The 19,703-nt window shown below is 39.0% G+C and overlaps 1 protein-coding gene across 4 annotated transcripts in view; it reads left to right on the top strand.

Moving 5' to 3' along the window:
• Positions 1–19,703, top strand: part of swt1 (SWT1 RNA endoribonuclease homolog) — a 155,500-nt gene that overhangs the window by 117,673 nt on the left and 18,124 nt on the right. For all 4 annotated transcript variants that reach the window (XM_072274004.1, XM_072274002.1, XM_072274003.1 and 1 more), the window contains 2 exons: positions 6,810–6,888; positions 7,851–7,918. In XM_072274004.1, coding sequence (XP_072130105.1) covers positions 6,810–6,888; positions 7,851–7,918 — 147 coding nt within the window. The remainder of the gene's footprint in view (positions 1–6,809; positions 6,889–7,850; positions 7,919–19,703) is intronic.

Genomic DNA, 19,703 nt, shown 5'->3' with positions numbered 1-19,703 from the left:
ATTTTTGATTGGTATGAGGGTAATGGGGAGGAGGTGGTAGAATGGTGTTGGAAAAAAATCAGCCATTGAATGGTGGAACAGACTTGTTTGACTTCCTATCTTATGACTAAGAGAAGTACATGCATGTTTTGCTATAATGTACAACTTTGAGGTCTCCATTATTCTAGGTCACTGTTAGGAAATTAATTTAAGTTTCTTATCTACTTTGTCTCTGGCAGAGTATTAAAAGCAGCTGCCATGAAATAATTGGTGCATTGAGAATCATCTACTAAAATTCTGTAGTTTGTGGCATGGTACCTGTGGACTGGAAAGTGGCAAGTATAATCCCACAATTCAGTGAAGTAAGAGAAAACTGGAAACTGCAGATCATTTAGCCTAGCATCAGTATTTCAAGTTTATTTTCATTCAACCTTATACATGTATACCACCGAACGAAACAACATTCTTCCAGACCAAGATGCACAACACATTACATACAACTCACACACAACACATAAAGTAACATTACCATAAATAAATTTAAAAAATAATAAAATATATTCCAGAAGACTTACGTTTAGCAGAAGGCTCATTTATGACACATGTCAAAAAATAAACTGTATAACATTACTGGTGCTTCATAAGTGATGAGATCTGGGACGTGGCAGGGAGTTCAGTAGGCTCACGGCCTGGGGGAAGAAGCTGTTTCCCATCCTAACAGCCTTTGTCGTAATGCTCGGTACATCCTGTCTGATAGTAGGAGAGCAAAGAGATTGTTGGACGGATAGGAGGGATCTTTGGCAATACTAAGTACTCTGCATATGCAGCGCTCCTGATAACTATCTCTGATCAATATTAGTAGCAGAGGAATTGCCAGTGCAGGGTTTGTACTTCTCTTTAGGAGAGATTTAATATCTAGGCAGCTACTTTTCTTTGACCAAATAGCATCCTGAATACCTTGTCCAATTGTAATTCCCTTCATTACGTAGGTAGTGGTAAAGGTTTACAATGGAGCTACTGATTGGAGGCCCTTAATTAAAAAACTGCTTTTTATATAATCTGTTCAGAGCAAATGTGTTGTCACTGTTATAATTTTAGAAGTGCAGCAACCAATTGTGCATCGTAAGTTCCTGCAAAATGAAATGATCAGTTTTTTGTGATATTGATTGAGAGAATTCCTCCGCTGTTGTTTTAAACAGTATTGTGGGATATTTCATCCAAGCAATTAAGAGGAAACAGGACTTCAGATAAACTTGTAGGGTTAGAGTAAAAATTGCAGACTTGAGGTATGTCAGAGTGAATACTTTGCTAGCCAATGGAGGTTAGAGAGAAGCAGAAAACAAAAATGATCAATGTAAAAAAAAAAGTTTGCAACTAACAAGTATTTGTGGCAAGAGGTAAATCCTGGAATAACTGCTGACTGATTCAGTGAGTATCGTTTAGACCGGAGCATTCAAAAAGAGATGGGCAAATTCTGCGAGTGGAAAAATTATTTTAAAGTTAGTTGATTTGCTTTAACAGTCCACCACTACTTTCAAGAATTGGTGAAGCACTTTCTAAACTTTTTCTTGTCCTACAAGCAAGGCAACAGGGGTGGGGGAGAGTGGGAGTGATGCTTTGTAGAGGTTATACATCACTGGGTCAGTACAGCTGTTCTTTTTAGTATGCTTTTAATTAAGCTGAAATTCCTTCATTTAGTATGAACTGAAATTTGTTTGTAATCTTGTTAACATAATTACCAAAAGTTTAATTCCCATTAGTGTTGTTCACTTTCACTGTGAGATTAGGTTCAAATTGAATATTTCTGGACTGTCTAGCAAATTACCATGGAGTATTGTTTTGAAATAACTTGTGCTTGCTCAAATTGCAAAAAAAAGGAAACAAACCTCATTTATTGGTAAGTATTATGGATGGTAAAGGAGGCAGTGGTGGCTTTAATGAAGAACAAGAGAACTTTGTCTACAGTATTACCTCCATAATTATGATGTATGCTTGTTTGCCTGAGTTCTATGGATTTATTGTCTTATTTCAAAAAAGCTCACAAGAAGGAAATTATGTTTTGTTATTAACAAATATAACTTGATGTCTGGTGGATTATCTAAGCAACTTCATGAGGCTGTAACTTATTTAGTCATAAATCAAAAATCAAAGACTTCATTTGTGTGATCTTCAGTGTGACTGATCACTGAAAATTGTTTGAACAGTGGCTGTTGAAATTCTCGATTGAAGTTGGAATTTAATGAAAGATTTGGATAGAGTGGATGTGGAGAGGATGTTTCCTATAGTGGGAGAGTGTAGTGCCAGTGGGTACAGCCACAGAATACAAGGACATCCCTTTAGAACAGATGAGTTATTTCTTTAGCCAAAGGTTGGTGAATCTGTGGAATTCATTGCCACAGACAGCTGTGGCAGCCAAATTATTGGGTATATTTAAAGCAGAGGTTGATAGGTACTTGATTAGTAAGAGTATTCAAAGGTTACAGTAGATTGGGATTGAGGGAGTAATAAATCAGCCATTATAGATTGGCCAAGCAGACTTAATGGGTCGAATAGCCTAATTCTAGTCCTGTGTATTATGGGTCTTATGGACAGGCTTGTGTCTTCAGTCATTTCTCTAAAATTCAGGGGTTCCCAACATGGGGTCCGTTGACTCCTTGCTTAATTGTATTGGTCCATGGCCTAAAAAGGGTTGGGAACCCCTGCTCTAAATGAATATTACTTCAAAGACCTGATTTTAACCAGGTATTTCCAGGACTGAGGTCACAGCAGAATATATTGTAGAATTTAATCTACTCCTATGGGGAACCTTGAGAACTTATTTGGGATCTTCATTATTAGAGTTCTAAAAAAAGTCTTCCATACTATGTTTCAAAATACTTTCTGTATTTTTCTTTGCATATTTCGCAATTGGTCACAACATGCTCAACATTACATCCTAGTTATACGCAATGAAATATCATTATGGTCAAGAAACTTTGAATATCATCAGACAGGGATACAATGAGGAAAAGTAATACTGTAACATTCCTAAAATCACGGTGGATATTGTGACCTTTCCATTGCATATATTTATTGGTCATAATTAATTCAAAGGTTCAAAGGTTGAATTTAATGTCAGAGAAATGTATACAATATACATCCTGAAATGCTTTTTCTACATTTTAATACAGATTTTGTCAGAGCATTTTCTACCAAATTTGGCTTTCTTGTTTTGCTGTAAAATTGAAAGATATTTGTTGGCATACAAGAGTGCGATTTGGATAAGGAAGCTGTTCCACAGATGATGTCAATGATTGTGGAGATACTGTTTTCCACTCTGTATTAAGTACAACTGGAAAAGTAGTTTGTGAGATACATTTATATTATTAAACGGTTTCCTGGAACAACATCGTGGAACCAACCGGGAACCAGTTATTTTAGATCTCACCTTGAGTTGTGTGCCAGGGTGAATTTGTAATCTCATAGTCAAAAATGATGTTTAATGATGGCAAATAGTCCCATGTCAAATGTTTGCAGAAATATTTCAGAAGTACCTGGGAAGTGGTAGGAGTTGGCCAATGTGGTCCCTCAAGCCAGATGTATCATCTAGTAAAGTCATGGCTAATCTTTATAAATAACGGAAAATCTTAAATCTTAAATAACAGAAAATATATGAATAGGTTAAACATAGCACCACAAAGTAGACACGGGTTCCTTTGAATCTAAGATGGAAAAAAGCAATATGAGCAACTAATGGCAGATATTGAATAACTACTTTGTCTTTATAGGTGTAGGCCAAAAGAACATAGCAAGATTAATGGAAAATCAAGTGTCTAATGAGAATTAGGCATTTCAATGGTGTACTAGAGCATGAAGCATTAGATTAAGGAAAAATGTACTGAAATTTAGCAGGACTAAAGCCTGCCAAACCTTTTGAACTTGATTTTAATAATAGGGTTTTTAAATATATGTCTTCAAGGATGTAGATATTTTGGAATTTATGAATCAAGATTGTCTAAAATCTGGAATGGTTTCTGTGAATTGGAAAGCAGCAAATGAAACACTGGAATTTAGGAATGATGAATGCCAGTTAATTCAGCATCAGTTGTCAGGAAAATTGTGGAATTAATTATTACGGATATCATAGAGAGCACTGAGAAAGGCTGGCTATTTCAGCTGTCAATAGCATCCATTTCCTCAGCACATGTGTTGAAATCCCTATCCATGCTTCTGATCTCAATGTGCTCTTGTGTAGCAACTTGGGGTGTGTGCAGGGATATGGTAGGAATTGACAGTGAGGTGAGGTAGGTTGTTAAATTGGAGGGGACAGTCAGGGGAATGGACCATGTAATTGCTAAACATGTACATGTATGTGTTTAACGTACCCCTTCAAAAATGGTTAAATTAAAACAATGTTTTGTCCACACTTGCATGATGTTCTGGTTATTTACCTTGCCTTGTGCTTGATTGACTATACTGGTTTTCAATTTCAGCATTGTCTTGATTTCTAAAAGTTTTATCTTTATTTGTTAATCCTCTAGGCTTCACCTTTCCCTTTCTCTGTTACCTCCTGCAGCCCTGTAACCATTCGCAAATAACTAAGCTTTTCTAGTTCAGGCCTCGATCATCCCAAAATGTAACTGTTTCTCCCTTAGTGGCAAAACTTTTAGATCCTACACCCTGGAATTCCCCTGATTCTGTCTAACAGTCCCAATCTCAATGGATAACCCACTGTCATAATTAGATTGTATTACTGTAAAATACCTTGGGGTGTTTGCTATGTTAAAGTCATAGAGAAACGCCAGTTGCAGTCACAGAAATTCATAATGTAATTAAGTTAGTTGATCTTCTGAAAGACTATTCCAGTAGTAGCATTGATAACAAGGAGCCAATGGATGTCGTATCCCTGATATTTCAAAAGGAACCATAAAGAAACACGAGATTAGGGAAATGAACGAGTATTTTGCATCTGTCTTCACTGAGGAAGACATCAGCAGAAAACCAGACACTCAAGGTTGTCAGTGAAGAGAAGTGTGCACAGTCACAATTATGACAGAGAAAGTACTCAGGAAGCTGAATAGTCTAAGGGTAGGTAAATCTCTCGGACCAGATGGAATGCACCCTCATGTTCTGAAGGAAGTAGCTGTGGAGATTGTGGAGGCATTAGCAGTGATCTTTCAAAAGTCAATAGATTCTGGCATGGTTCTGGAGGACTGGAAGATTGCAAATGTCACTCTGCTATTTAAGAAGGGGGGAAGGAAGCAAAAAGGAAATTATAGACCTGTTAGCTTGATATCAGTGGTTCGGAAGTTGTTGGAGTTGATTGTCAAGAATGAGATTACAGAGTGCCTGGAGGCATATGACAAGATAGGCAGAACTCAGCACGGTTTCCTTAAAGGAAAATCCTGCCTGACAAACCTATTGCAGAGATGTGAAGAAATTTTTTTAGCCAGAGGGTGGTGAATCTGTGGAATTTGTTGCCACAGGCGACAGTGGAGGTCATGTCATTGGGTGTATTAAAGGCAGAGATTGGTAGGTATCTGAGTAGCCAGGGCATCAAAGGTTACGGTGAGAAGGCGGGGGAGTGGGACTAAATAGGAGATTGGATCAGCTCCTGATAGAATGGCGAAGCAGACTCGATGGGCCGAATTGCTGACTTCTGCTTCTTTGTCATGGTCTTATGCTCTAAATACCATATCTTGAATAGTGGGTTATTTAAAGTAAGGGATCCCAACTTTTTTATGCCATGGACCCCTCATGGTAACCCCTACCATAAACTGAGGGATCCTTGCACCCCAGGTTGAGAAGCCCTGATTTAAAGGATAGAAAACAGTTGGGGGAGGGGGGAAAGGATCATTTTCAGTGTTACTAGTAAGGTACACAAGCTTTAGTTCTGAACCTTAACTATTTTTAATTTACTTACCACATTGGTCTTTGCTGGGCATAGTGGACTTCATGATTTTTATAAATGACCTGGATGAAGAGGCGGAAGTTTGCGGACGACACAAAGATTGGAGGAGTAGTGGATGGAGTTGTAGGTTGTCGAAGGTTGCAAGAGGATATAGACAGGATGCAGAGTTGGGCAGAAAAGTGGCAGATGGAGTTCAATCCAGATAAGTGTGAGGTGATGCATTTTGGAAGGACAAACCAGAAGGCTGAGTACAGGGTTAATGGTTGGTTACTTAAGAGTGTGGATGAACAGAGGGACCTCGGGGTTCAAATCCATACATCCCTCAAGGTCGCTGCACAGGTTGATAGGATAGTTAAGGAGGTGGAGGCTAAAACATTAGGGGTATTTAAGAGCCTCTTGGACAGGCACATGGATGAAAGAGAAATAGAGGGTTACGGGGTAGTGTGGGTTTAGTACTTTTTTTCAAGGAATATATGGGTTGGCACAACATCGAGGGCTGAAGGGCCTGTACTGTGCTACAGTATTCTAGTGTCTAGTGTATTCATATTGATCCCCATGTTTACTACAGGACAACACTGATTAAGTTTCCAAAGTATTGGCTGTAAAACACGGCAAAGGGAAAGGTAAGTCCTGAGTTAAGAGAGATCTTTTATAAATCCTTTTGTTTCATTCGGTAACATTACCTCCTACAATTTTTTTCTGAATTATATACACCTAACAATAGGTGAATCAGCAAAGTACAAAATGTTTGTTAAGTGCTCAGCATTACAGCAGCAGAAATTTGTACTGAATGAATGAAAGAAATTTTGTACATTCAATGGATGGAAATGTGGCATATACAGGCAAAAATACACAGAGGGAGCAGAATTATTGAATAGGCTTCATGTTTGATACTTTGCTTTTGGATTACCTAATATGATATTATTGGCTGTTTTTTCAGAATTTTGTCTTCCGATAGCAACGTTCAGGACTTTGAGAAACTTATGGAGATTCTGCACATCTTTCTAACTAATGAAAAGGTATGAATTTTTTTTCAAGAAAATTGTTTTAATGTTTAGAGCAGCTTCTGTAGGTGTGTGCTGAGTTGACTGGCTGCATCGCAGCCTGGTATGGAAACATCAATGCCCTTGAATGGAAAATAGTACAAAAAGTACTAAATACGGTCCGGTCCATCACGGATAAAGCCCTCCCCACTATTGAGCACATCTACATGGAGCTTTGTCGCAGGAAAGCAGCATCCATCATCGGGGACCCCCACCACCCAGATCATGCTCTCTTCTTGCTAATGCCATCAAGAAGAAGGTACAAGAGCCTCAGGACTCACACCATCAGGTTCAGGAACAGTTATTACCCCTCAACTATCAGATGCTTGAATCAAAGGGGATAACTTCACTCAACTTCATTTGCCCCATCACTGAACTTTCTCACAACCTATGGACTCACTTTCAAGGATTCTCTATCTCATGTTCTTGATGTTCCTTGCTTGCTTGCTTGCTTATTTATTTATTTATTTATTATTTCTTCCCCTTTGCTCCCCTTTCTTGTATTTGCACAGTGGTTGCCTGCCCTTTTGGTGCAATCTTTTATTGAGTTTATTATGATTATTGGATTTATAGAGTATGCCCACAAGAAAATGATTCTCAGGGTTGTATACAATGACATTTATATACTTTGCTAAACTTACTTTGAACTTCCACTTAATAATTGTTATAATGATAAAATAATGGCAGTTATGTAATCAAGTTCTTGGTTCTTGTTTGCAAAAGAAAATATATCATGAAGTTTGAAAAAGATTAGCTTTATTTGTCATGTGTACATCAAAACATACAGTAAAAGGTGTCATATGCATTAGATGAAATTAGTGATTATTGTGCTAGGCTTCTGGCGCCAAGAATGCATGTTTTGCTTTCCATTTTGCCAATCTAAACTTACATCAATTATGATAAATTATTTAAGTATTCAATTTACTTCCTTCCTACAGACAAGTAATTCTGCCATGGGAATATCCGCACAGGATTTGCATGAATGCTTTACTCATGAAGATTATAGGTAAGTTACAAAAAAAAAGACATTGACGTACTGTAGAAGTTGACTTCCTTTATGGAATTTGACCTCAGTGTGCTTGTTATTAAGTCACAAAGTTGTTATGTCGCTTCACTGGTTTTACCTGATAAAACAAAATTATTGCTTTATTTGTTAGGCAAGTATCAAATTGTAACAGTAACGTAAAGCTACAATTAATACAGCAGCATTTAAAAGTTTGGAGAAAGCATTATCGATTCTGGAAATGGTGTAAAATCTAACTTCTATAGGTCAAATTGATGATTTATATACAAAATATTAAATGCTTAAAAGCAAAAAAAAATGAGGATCATAGTATTTATTTTGCTTCAAATCTTGTAAATATGAATGAGTGCTTACAAAATCCCATATGGCAAAACCTTTAAAATTCTGACTGAGGAATTGATTAGAATCTTAGCCAAAATGTCCCTGTACAACTGGTACCCTGCATTTTACCTTAACACATTCTCTTACACTCACGCATTCTCTCCTGCCACTCTATTTTCATTTACTATATATGTACATATCTTCAAGTTTCTGTTCAAGTGCCTATCCATTCTTTCACATTTTGTGATTGATCAAATTTTAATTTATAGATGATGTTCCAGTAAAGGATGTCATGGTGTCATTTGCAGAGATTAAAGCAATTTTTCATTTTTTTGAACTGAAGTTATAAGAAGGTGTAAAGGTGGACTAAAGCTCTTTATCTGGAAATAATAATTTAAAGCCAGTCTAAGAGCAGACAAATTTATCCCAGTAAATATTTTACATTCTTACATTTTGTGTTGATCTATTGGAAATGTTCAATTAGCAAGTTAGCAAATGGTAGTGAAAGTACAGTGTGTTGTGCAGTCCATAAATATGCATTTTATTGTTCACTAGAGAATAAAGAAATGTTTTGTACTGCAAAACAATATTTGTGTTGTCTGGATTCCTAATGCATTTTGGTTTGGGATAGATCTAAAATTGCATTATAGATCTCGTGTCTCTATAAATTACATCTTCAAAATGCGTCACTTAATGGGACACACTGTGTACACCATAAAATTTTACTTTCATTACATGCAGCGAATCTCCAGGATTAAAAGCATATCAGAATCAGGTTTATAATGACTATCATGTATAATATGAAATGTGTTGCTTCCAACAGCAACATAAAATTACTATAAATTATAAAATAGTGCAAGAAAGAAGGAATAATGAGGTAGTATTAATAGGTTCATGGACTATTTGGAAAGCTGATGGCGGAGGGAAAGAAGCTGTTCCTGCATCAATGTGATTCATTTTATTTTGTAATAAAATTAGATAAGAATAGATATAGGAACACATATGTTCCAGTTTCATGTTATTGTCGAGCAAGAGGAAGAATGAAAATTACTGCTAAATTTGCAAATATTTGAGCACAACCTTAAATTCCTACAGCAAACAGATAAAGCAGAGGTGACAATTGCCCAGACCCTATTTTGAATTTTGCTATAGTATCTAGTATGGTTTTTAACATTTTTTTTGTTTTCGTTGGTGAACTTAAATTCATTTCTGGCAATGTTTTACCATGTGATTTAACATTAATTTAACTTTGGATTAGTTTTTTTTTCAACATCATAGCATTTAGTCAAAAGTCATGTCAATAAGTGTAAGGAATGCTGTTTTCATCACATCTAATTTATGTCCATGGGACATGCTGAATCTATTTATAGCCAACACAAGACAGTAAAACCCTATGATTGGGCTTATGACAGTTAAAGATTATTTAAGAGCTGGGATAGGTGCACTCTCAGAACTGCCCCTTCAGTGGTCCAGAAGCTCCCTCAGAAATTTAGTATTCTATTGTGTAATATCTTAAAAAAAAGTGTGTGTTAAAGTTTTAATAAACCAATAGTCTGGAAGATCTGCCTGCCAGGTCCCACTAAATGTGCTAGATTAATACAGATTTACCTTACTATAATACCAAGAGATATGGAGCAGACTGTGGCTACTTGGCTCATTGAATTTGTTCTGCCATTCAACCGTTGCTCATTTTATGCACTATGTAAGTTTTTGCCAGGATAGGAGTTGTCTTCAAAATGAATGGAGGCATTTCTAGTCAAATAGGCTTGGAATTAGACATTTTGTATCAATTTCTAATTGTTTGGTGTGTTGTACATTAAGCACTGAGCACCTTGTTTTAATCCAGATCTTCGATGACCGCAATATTTTCATTCTAAAAATGTGTGAATATAAGACATAGCCTTTTTACAGTGGCGTAAAATAAATTACTGAAGCATGAGAGAGGAGCTAGCAAAAGTGATGGCAGAACAGCAACGGCTGGAGTTTCTAGGAGAAATTTGGAAGGCACAGAATAGATACATCCCCAAAAAAGAAGTATTCTAAAGGCAGGATGACGCAACTGTGGCTGACAAGGGAAGTCAAAAACACAATAAAAGCAAAAGAGAGGGTATATAATACAGCAAAAATTAGTGGGAAATTAAAGGATTAGGGAGCTTTTAAAAAAGGCAACTAAAAAGCCTTAAGGAGGGAAAAGATGTAATTTGAAGTTAAGCTAGCCAATGATATCAGAGGATACAAAAGTTTTTCCAGATGTATAAAGAGTAAAAGAGAGGTGAGAGTAGCTTCTGGACCACTGGAGAGGTAGTAATGGGGAATAAGGAAATGGTGGATGAACTAAACAAGTATTTTGCAACCATCTTCACTGTGGAAGACACTAGCAGTATACTGGAAGTTTGAGAATGTCGGGCAGAAGTGAGTGTGGTGACTATTACAAATGAGAAAATGCTTGGGAAGCTGAAAGGTCTGAAATCACCTGGATCAGATGGACTAAACCCTAGGGTTCTGAAATAGGTAGCTGAAGAGATTGCAGAGACTTTAGTCGTGATCTTTCAAGGATCACTAGATCCTGGCATGGTTCAGGAGGACTAGAAAATTGCAAATATCACCTCACACTTTAAGAAGGGAGGGAAGCAGAAGAAAGGAAATTATAGGCCAGTTAGCCTGACTTCAGTGGTTGGGAAGATGTTGGAGTTGATTGTTAAGGATGGGGTGTCAAAGTACTTGGAGACATGACAAAATAGGCCAATGTCAGCATGGATTCCTTAAGGAAAAAATTTGCCTGACAAACCTGCTGGGGTTCTTTGAGAAATTAACAAGTCGGCTTGACAAAGGAGAATCAGTAGATGTTGTGTACTTGGATTCTCAAAGGGCCTTTGACAAGGTGCTGCACATGAGGCTGCGTAGCAGGATGAGAGCCCATGATACTACAGGAAAGGTACTAGCTTGGATAAAGGATGGCTGATTGGCAGGAGCACAGAGTGGGATAAAGGGAGCCTTTTCTGATTGGCTGCTGATGACTAGTACAGGTTTCCCCCGCCATCCGAAGGTAGAGCGTTCCTATGAAACGGTTCATAAGCCTGAATGTCATAAAGTGAAGAAGCAACTACCATTTATTTATATGGGAAAAGTTTGTGTGCGTTCACAGACCCAGAAATAACCTACCAAATCATGCCAAATAACACATAAAACCTAAAATAACAGTAACATATAGTAAAAGCAGGAATGATGTGATGAATACACAGTCTATATAAAGTAGAAATACTTTTCCACAATAATTGCCTGCACTTTTCTCCGTAGTGAAAATCTCACGCAAGTGCTCTCGGCAAGAACACGGCACAAGCGCTCTCCAGTAGCCTTTAAGCTATGAAGCTGCCAAATCATACCAAATAACATGTAAAATACACAGCCTTTATAAAGTAGAAATAATGTATGTACAGTGTAGTATCACTTACGGGAATCGGGAAGACAGCAAGCACACTGATGATGCTGTGTTAGGCTGAGTCATCAGTGTTTGGGTGGTGCAGTGGCCCCCACCCTCTGGGCAGTGAACCAATACCGATCCGCGAAGCATGCAGGGGTACAGTGGTGGCCGGAACGCACCCTGCACATCTTTAAGAAAAAAAGCCGAAATAAACAAGCTCATTAATCAGGTGCCGCCCGACACGCAAATGTCGGCCCAGATCAGAGTCGACGCAATCAGCAATCACCTCTGATCTGGGCCAACATTTACGTGCCAGGCGGCGCCTAATTAATTAGCTTGTTTATTTCGGCTTTTTTTCTTAAAGATGTGCTAGGTGCCTCCAGGTTACCGCTGCATTCTCTGCGGATTGGTATCTGTCTGCGGCCCAGGGTTTGAGGTGGTGGGACACTGGGGTGTCATCTCGTTGTCTTATTTCCATGAGGATAGGCAGGTCATCTTCTTCTATGTCTGCCTGCCTCGATGTCGAAGGTCGAGGTTCATTGTCTGCTGTGGCTGATGTGGAAGGCTTGTTTGACTGCTTAGCCTCGCGCATTTTTCTATCATACAGTTCTTTATAAGCACTCAAACCATCCTACAAATATGCCCTAAACCGACGTACCCTTTCAAAATTAAAGTCGTACTTTATCATTGCAGCGAAAATGTCATGCAGTTGCTTCACGTTCAGTTCCTGGACGACTTCACTTTCGCTGCTGCATTCGGTTTTGATTGTTACCTTTTCCTCTTGCAATTGCATCAGCTCTTCATCTATCAGTTCTTGGTCATAGGATGCCAAAACCTCTTCAACATCATCTTTGTCAACTTCCACAAGCCAAACTCACTTTGTCCTTACTTTGTTCACCACGATCGAAACGCTTAATTATGTCTAGTTTCATGCTAAGTGTAACACCCTTATGAGCTTTTTCAGGCTTTTCCAATACCTTAGAGCTCATCTTGCTAACAGCTGCTCACAGGCACGTGTTTAAGCAATGCCGGCTAGAATGCAGTTCCAAATCCGGGGGAGAGCGGCTGGTAGGGGCGCGCGCTGCTTTTTCCACGCGTTGCCTTTTTTCGTGACAGTGAAAATACCTGTTAGCAAAAACAGGGAACTAATGTAGGTCTTTCGTAACAGGTTTCGTAAAGCAAACGTTGGAAAAGCGGGGGGCACCTGTAGTGTTCCACGGGGGTCAGTGGTGGGACTGCATCTTTTTACATCACATGTCAATGATTTGGATGACTGAATTGATAGCTTTGTGACCAAGTTTGTGGACATTACAAAGATAGGTGGAGGGGCAGGTGGTGTTGTGGAAGCAGGAAGGCAGCAGAAGGACTTGGATCAGAATGGGCAAAGAACTGGCAGATGGAATAGAGTGTCAGAAAGTGTATGGTCGTGTACTTTGATAGCTGGAACAAAAGCATAGAGTATTTGCTGAACAGGCAGAAAATTCAAAAATCTGACTTGGGCGTTCTCATACAGGATTCCCCTATGGTTAATTTGCAGGTTGGGCAGGTGGTGAGAAAGGCAAATGCAATGTTAGCATTTGGGTTGAGAGGACTAGAATACAAAAGTAAGGATTAATGCTGAGGCTTTATAAGGCACTGGTGAGGTCTCACTTGGAGTACTGTAAGCAGTTTTGGGCCCATTATCTAAGAAAGGATTTGCTGACATTGGAGAGGGTTCAGAGGAGGTTCATGAGAATGATTCTGGAATGAAGGGGTTATTGTATGAAGAGCCCTTGATGACTCAGGGCCTGTACTCGCTGGAGTTTTGAAGAGTGGAGGGGGATCTCATTGAAACCTACTGAATGTTGAAAGGCCTAGATTTCGTGGACGTGGAGATGATGTTTCCTATGGTAGTGGAGTCAAAGACCAGAAGGGAGAGACTCAGAATAGAGGGACATCCACTTAGAATGGAAATGAGGAGGAATTTCTTCAGTCAGAGGATGGTGAATCTGTGGAATTCATTGCCACAGGCAGCTGTGGAGACCAGGTCATTGGGTGTATTTAAGGCAGACGTTGATAGGTTTTTGATTAGTCAGGGCATGAAACATTTGGGGAGAAGGCAGGAGAATGGGTTGAGAGGGAAATGGATCAGCCATGTTAAGATGGCAAAGCAGAATGGCCTAATTCTACTCCCATCTCATGTTCTCATGGTCTTTTAATATGATTCTAAAATATTTCCATGGAAAAAGAATTAAAATACTTACATTACCTTAACTGATTGTTGTATGGTTGTTAGTGCACTGTACCATCTATGCATAACCTGCATGGAATGCCAGAAATGGGCTTAACCAACTGAGGCAAATTTCCTGCTATCAGTTAAGTACCAATGTGATGTTAAAATAGGAATTGTAGAGTATGGGTAAATGAGCTAGCACAATTTGAATAAGTTTTCTTATTTGTAATTTTCTTGTGACTGTGTGGAGTTACTTCCATGTTTCCTTGGACTGGGGCTATTTTATGTTCTACATATGAGATAAAAAATAAAATCAATTGAGCAAAAATTATGAAAGCACATAATTTTTAGCCAAAGATAAAAATACAAAACATTTCTCCTACAGGAGAATTTGTATCTATTGCTTAGCTCACTGCTAAGTTGTATTGTTAGATTAAAGCTAAGCAGCTCAAGGTTCTTGACGTCAATCTTATTACGCTTGATGTCAAGAAGTGATACTAAGTTTTTAATCCTGGTGTAATACAGTTACTAAGTGGTAACACTGGGATTGATTTGAAGTTCCTCCAGAATGTGATCTTGAGGAACTGTACTGAGGTATTATCCTGAGATGCTCTTCACTGCATGTTTCAGTTTCCTTTATTTCCTTTGCCAACTACATCATTTGGTGGATCACATCCATTATATTAATAATGTGCAAGAGGATTCTGCAGTTGTAGTTTCGGTTGTGATTCTGTGGTGAATTGAAATGATAAGAAATAGTTACTGCAAACATTATGGAGCTTTTATTTCATGGATAGAGTGGGATGATAATTATCCCAGGGTAGGAGATGGAGATTGTTGCAGCCCTGGCTAAGATTTATAAATCTTTGCTGGCTGCCAGTGAGGTACCAGATGACAGGAAGATAGCAATTGTAGCTTTCCCATTCCAAGAAGGTCAGCAAGGAAAAGCCAGACAATTATAGTCCTGTAAGCCTATATTAGCAGTAGAAAAGTTATTGGGGGAAGACATTGACAATCCAAAAAAAGAAAGCCTAAAGAGTAATGGTGAAAAATGTGGGCCAAGTTAGAGGTGTGTACTTACATCATCTGCAGCTGGAAAACCAGAAGAAGGTGTGGGATATAAAGAGAAGGATTAGGTATGACCATGTTGTCATTTTTCAGTGGTCTTTGCATCTTTTCTGGCTACAGATTCTATAGCTGCACACCATGAATGATTTGCATTCTCAGCCCTGAGTCCTTCAGCCCACGATTACAGACTTATGCCCTGCTGGCCTGCTGCTTCAGAAAAAGACTGGTGTGCTTGTGGGACAAAATCAGGTTTATTATCACTGATATATGTCATAAAATTTGTTGTTCTGTAAGTTACTATAAATGAGTAGTGCAAGAGTTTTATAAGGAGGTGGTGTTCATGACTTAATGCACTGTTCAGAAATTTTATGGTGGAGGTGAAGAAGCTGTTTCTAAAACCTTGAGTCTGGGTCTTCAGGCTCCAATACCTTCTCTCCACTGGTAATAATGCAAAAAGGGCATGTTCCAGATAGTGAGGATCTTTAACAATGGATGCCACCTTCTTAAAACACTTCCTCTTGAAGTTGATTTCCAAGGTGAGTCAGATTGTGCCCATGACGGAACTGGCTGAGTCTACAACCCTTAGCAGCCTCCTGTGATCCTGTGCATTGGAGCCTCCATACCAGGATGTGATGCAACTAATCAGAATGCTCTCTGCTATACAGCTGTAGAAATTTGCAAGAGTCTTTGGTGCGTATCAAATTTCCCCATATTCCTATAATGTAGAGCTGCTGGTGTGCCTTCTTAATTGTTAGGCCCAGGATAGATCCTTTGAGACATTGATGTCCAAGATCTTGAAGCTGCTATCTCTTTCCAGTGCTGACCCACTCAGTGAGGACTGGTGTGTGCTCTCCTGACTTCCTCTTTCCTAAAGTCTTCAATCAGTTCCTTGGTCTTGCTGATGCTGAGTGCAAGGTTCTTGTTGAAGCACCACTCAACCAGCAAATCAGTTTTATTTGTGTTGCCTTCTCATTGCCGTCAGCAGGGGTGTCACCAGTAAATTTATAAATGACATTTGAGCTGTTCTTAGCCACACAGTTATGAGCGCAGAGAGAATAGAGCAGTGGGCTAAGCATGCATCCTTGTAGTGGGCTTATGTTGACTGTCAATGAGAAGATGTTATTAGCAATCTGATCTCCTAATGAGAAAGTTAAAGGTCCAGTTTCAGAGAGAGATACAGGAGCCTAGGTTTAACTACTTAGTGGTTAATGCTCAGAGGATGATGGTATTGAATCCTGAGCTGTAATTGATAAACAGCAGCCTGACATGTGTCTTACTGTTCTCTAGGTACTCCAGAGCATTGTGGAGAGCCAGAGCGATTGCATTCATTGTAGCCCTGTTGTAGGGGTAGGTGAAATGTAGCAGGTCCAGGTTCTTGCTCAGACAGGAGTTAATTGTATACATGATCAACCTCTCGAAGGACTACGTTACAATAGATGGGAGTGCTGTCAGTCGATAGTCATCAAGGCAGCTCAGTGCGCTTTCCTTGAGCACCAGTACGATTGATGCCCTTTGAAGCAGGTGGGAACCTCTGACTGCAGCAGTGAAAGGCTGAAAATGTCCTTGAATGCTCCAGCCATTTGGTTGGCACAGGATGCTCTGACATCATCCTGCAAGACAGAGATACCAGGGTTGCTGCATGCTGTGGGCATTCGCACAGGTGTAGTGTTATTCCCCCATTAAAAAAACATGCATAAAAGGACAAAGTTTTACTTGATTTTGCTGAAAGGTATCTAATTATATTCTTCGTATGTTGAATGAAACAAAGTAGAAAGAAATGAAATTGCTTACTTTTGAAAATGTGATTTTCTCATATTTATTGATCATGTAGCTGTAAATTCATATTGTACCATACAGGCGAGACAAGAATTATACATCAGTTATTTACTTAGCTTGTAATAATAAATTCTGCTGTCCTTTGCCATGTAAGCAACTGTAAGTGATGACTTCCATACATACAATGTGAAACGCAGAATTCCAGGTTTTGCTAACTGATTTGTTGGGATAAATACTTGTGCTCTTTCTTTTGCTGGGCTCCATATTAAGTCTAGTATTTCAATCGATCTTTCTGATATTCCCCAGCATTATGTTCCAGAATCTCAATCAGATCTGGAGAGAGCTGGTACAAATAGGAAACTCCTATTGATCTCAATAGGGCATGAAGGTCTCTGGATTATGAGACAGAAGGGAAGATTTCTTTCAAATTGTTCTTCTTTGGTATTTTTGAGTTTTAATGTTATAAATTAACTAATTTTAACAAATTCAGAAAATTCTAGTTAATTGGGTCACATTGGGACCAGTACATTTTGGCCCAATTAAGCAGCAGTAACAGATTATGTGCAAACCCCATTTCCAGAAAAGTTGGGATATTTTCCAAAATGCAATAAAAGCAAAAATCTGTGATATGTTAATTCACGTGAACCTTTATTTAACTGACAAAAGTATAAAGAAAAGATTTTCAATAGTTTTACCGACCAACCTAATTGTATTTTGTAACACAAATTTAGAATTTGATGGCTGCAACACACTCAACAAAAGTTGGGACAGAGGCATGTTTACCGTTGTGTTACATCACCTTTCCTTTTAATAACACTTCTTAATTGTTTTGGAACTGAGGATACTAATTGTAGTAGATTTGCAATTAGAAATTTTGTTCATTCTTGCTTGATATAAGACTTCAGCTGCTCAACAATCCGTGGACTCCGTTGTCTGATTCTCCTCTTCATGATGCGCCATACATTTTCAATAGGAGATAGATCTGGACTGGCAGCCCAGTCAAGCACACACACTCTGTGCCTACAAAGCCACGCTGTTGTAGCCCATGCAGAATGTGGTCTGGCATTGTCCTGCTGAAATAAGCATGGACGTCCCGGGAAGAGACGTTGCGTTGATGGCAACATATGTCTCTCTAAAATCCTAATATATGCCTCAGAATCAATGGTACCTTCACATACATGTAACTCACCCATGCCGTGGGCACTGATGCACCCCCATACCATCACAGATGCTGGCTTTTGCACCTTTCGCTGATAACAATCTGGATGGTCGTTTTCATCTTTGGCACGGAGAACTCGACGCCTGTTGTTTCCAAAAACTAGAAATGTGGACTCATCTGACCACAGCACACAGTTCCACAGTCTTTCGGTCCATCTGAGATGAGCTCAGGCTCAGAGAACTCGTTGGCGTTTCTGCATAGAGTTGATGTATGGCTTCCTCCTTGCGTAATACAGTTTCAAGTTGCATTTCTGGATGCAGCGACGGACTGTGTTGAGTGACAATGGTTTTCCGAAGTACTCCTGAGCCCAGGTGGCTATAATTGTCACAGTAACACGACGGTTTCTTAGGCAGTGCCACCTGAGGGATCGAAGATCACACGCATTCAACAGTGGTTTCCGACCTTGCCCTTTATGCACTGAGATGTCTCTGAATTCTCCGAATCTTTTCCCAATATTATGTACTGTAGATGTTGAAAGACCTAAATTCTCTGCAATCTTGCGTTGAGAAATGTTCCTTTTGAACTGACTAACAATTCTCTCAGGAATTTTGGTACAAAGGGGTGAGCCACGACCCATCCTTGCTTGCAAAGACTGAGCCTTTGATGGATGCTACTTTTATACCCAGTCATGATACCTCACCTGCTACCAATTAGCCTGCTTAATGTGGAGTCTTCCAAACCGGTGTTACTTGAATATTCTGTGCACTTTTCAATCTTATTTTAACTCTGTCCCAACTTTTGTTGAGTGTGTTGCAGCCATCAAATTCTAAATTTGTGTATACTTACAAAATAAAATTAAGTTGGTCAGTAAAACTATTGAAAATCTTTTCTTTATACTTTTGTCAGTTAAATAGAGGTTCACGTGAATTAACATATCACAGATTTTTGTTTTTATTGCATTTTGGAAAATATCCCAACTTTTCTGGAAGTGGGGTTTGCATTTAAATAAAATATAGAACAAATTGGAACACTATCAGTACTACTACAGTACCATAAAATCATGTATTAGTTCCTAATAGTTGGTTTGATGGTTGTCAGTCGTATCCAACTGTGACAGGAAAGCTTTGCAAGAGAGTTTTTAAAGTGGAAATGCCATTGTACCAGGGCAGTTCCATGCTCTCGATCTCAGAAGCTGGGTTCAGTGATATGAAAATCCTAACAACTGGGGTCTTCCTTAGTTGAAGTGGTTGACCATGACTACAGGTTTCCCCGCCATCCAAAGGTAGAGCGTTCCTATGAAACAGTTCGTAAGCCGGAATGTCGTAAAGCAAAGAAGCAGTTACCATTTATCTATATGGGGAAATTTTGCGAGCATTCGCAGACCCAAAATAACCTACCAAATCATGCCAAATAACACATAAAACCTAAAATAACAGTAACATATAATTAAAAGCAGGAATGATATGATAAGCAACGCACATCAAAGTTGCAACTTTGATGTGTGTTGCTGAATTTCCAGCATCTGCACTTCTTCTTAGAGATGCTGCCTGGCCTGCTGCGTTCACCAGCAACTTTGATGTGTGTTGCTTGAATTTCCAGCATCTGCAGAATTCCTGTTGTTTGCATTTTTAAAATTCACCACTGCGAAGCCTCTTCCGGTGATGCCTACACCGAAGAGGTTTAGATCCCCTCTTCGACGGGAGTTCAGTGAAACCATCTCTCACTGCTCCCCATCTGTAATTTCTTCGGCTCTTCAACTTTTCGACCACATTTTGACTCAGACTCGCTATCACAGCCATATATCCTTTCT

Source organism: Mobula birostris, chromosome 12 (assembly GCF_030028105.1).
Source record: "Mobula birostris isolate sMobBir1 chromosome 12, sMobBir1.hap1, whole genome shotgun sequence".
Lineage (NCBI taxonomy): Eukaryota > Metazoa > Chordata > Chondrichthyes > Myliobatiformes > Myliobatidae > Mobula > Mobula birostris.
Note: the sequence above shows the minus strand (reverse complement) of the source record. Positions and strands in the feature narration are given on the sequence as shown.